The sequence below is a fragment of the Empidonax traillii genome, unplaced genomic scaffold, assembly GCF_003031625.1.
Source record: "Empidonax traillii isolate 1590-97213 ecotype Southwest subspecies unplaced genomic scaffold, ASM303162v1 scaffold3011:size38310, whole genome shotgun sequence".
NCBI classification, from domain to species: Eukaryota; Metazoa; Chordata; class Aves; order Passeriformes; family Tyrannidae; genus Empidonax; species Empidonax traillii.
The window spans coordinates 14,989-16,381 of record NW_020958204.1 but is presented as its reverse complement, the minus strand read 5'-3'; the positions used below and the strand labels follow the sequence as shown (position 1 = coordinate 16,381).

Here is a 1,393-nt window from a genome sequence, read left to right as displayed (position 1 = left end):
GGTTTGATTCGATTACCTGTTCTGTTGTGGTTATTGCATAACCTGCCAGTGTCTCTCCATGCTTCGTAAAGCTGTTGCCATCAGTGAACCAGTCTTCCGCGTCTTCAAGCGGTCCTTCTGTAAGGTCCGGGCGGCTGGAATACACAGCTTCGATGGTTTCCAGGCAGTCATGCTCGACAGGCTGTGCTGGCATTCTTCCTTCTAGAAATGAGGCGTGTCAGGTCTGGGCATCTGGCAGATGGTTTCTTTCCTTTCCGTTCCCAGGGATCGTTGTCCTCCAGAAATCTCGTATCCCAGGTATACCACTTTTTCTTGCACCAGTTGGGCTTTCTGTTGGGAAAACTCGATATCCATTTAGTCCCAAGAAATTTAACAATTAAATTGTCCATTTTATAAATTTTTCTTCAGTTTTAGTTGTTGTGAGTAAATCATCTACATATTGTAGAAAAACACCCTCTCCCTGTGGCCGTTCCCTTTGTTCCAATTCCTTAATTGATTTCCAAATATTGTGGGACTGGTTTAAAACCTTTGAGGTAAGACCATGTGATTTACATTCTATTATGGGTTCAATTCCCTTAATGGGTATTGTTTTCTATGTACCAGTTTTGCTCCTGATTTTAACTCTATAACTACTGGGGCAGCTTGCTTTGATTTCCCAGGGATATCTGTGGCCCACACTAAGGGGTAAGCTTCACTTACAATTTTTTCTGACAGTCAGGCTTAGGGTTTACTTGAAATTCAAGTTTGCTTTTATCAAATTTTCTTACAGCTCCCAGATTTTCTAGCAAGTTTTTACCTGGAAGGGGCTTTGGAGAATTAGGCAAATATAATAATTGGTGAATCCCCATTTGTTTTCCAATTTTATATTTTAGGGGTTTCAAAAAGAAAGCTTTTTCTGATTGGCCTGTGGTTCCCATTACTTGAATAAATTCATCACCTTTTGGCACTAATTCTTGATTTAAAACTGCTCCAGTGTCAATTAAAAAGTCCATTTCTTTTTCAATTTTCCCCTAGTTCCAATTTAACCAGTGGGTACGCTCAGGGAAAGCTTGCCAGCCCCCCCTCACTCAGTACCCTGTAGGCAACAACAGCCTCTCCTGTGCCTGTATCTCTACTTGTTAATTCAGGGCATTCTACAACATGCACACTGGTTCTGACACAACCTTGTTTGTCGGGGAGGTAAACTTTACATCTGTTACACAAGGCTTGTACCAACAATTACAAAATAAACAATTCTAGGTCTTATTCAATGTGGTATGCTTATAGTTAACTGTTCAGCACTACTTCCCATACAGCAATTCTTGGCATGATAAGACCTTTAACTATGTGTACCTGAATGCTTCAAGGTAAGCAAGGTATATCAGTTGTTCCAAAAACGAACAAGACAACACAA

At 40.6% G+C, this 1,393-nt stretch overlaps 1 protein-coding gene across 1 annotated transcript in view; it reads right to left on the bottom strand.

Moving 5' to 3' along the window:
• The window catches only part of LOC114072332 (phosphatidylinositol 3-kinase regulatory subunit beta-like), a 21,941-nt gene extending 21,748 nt beyond the window's left edge, over positions 1-193 (bottom strand). The window contains 1 exon segment of the mRNA XM_027910240.1: positions 17-193. Coding sequence (XP_027766041.1) covers positions 17-193 — 177 coding nt within the window.
• Between the last annotated feature and the right edge of the window lie 1,200 nt (positions 194-1,393).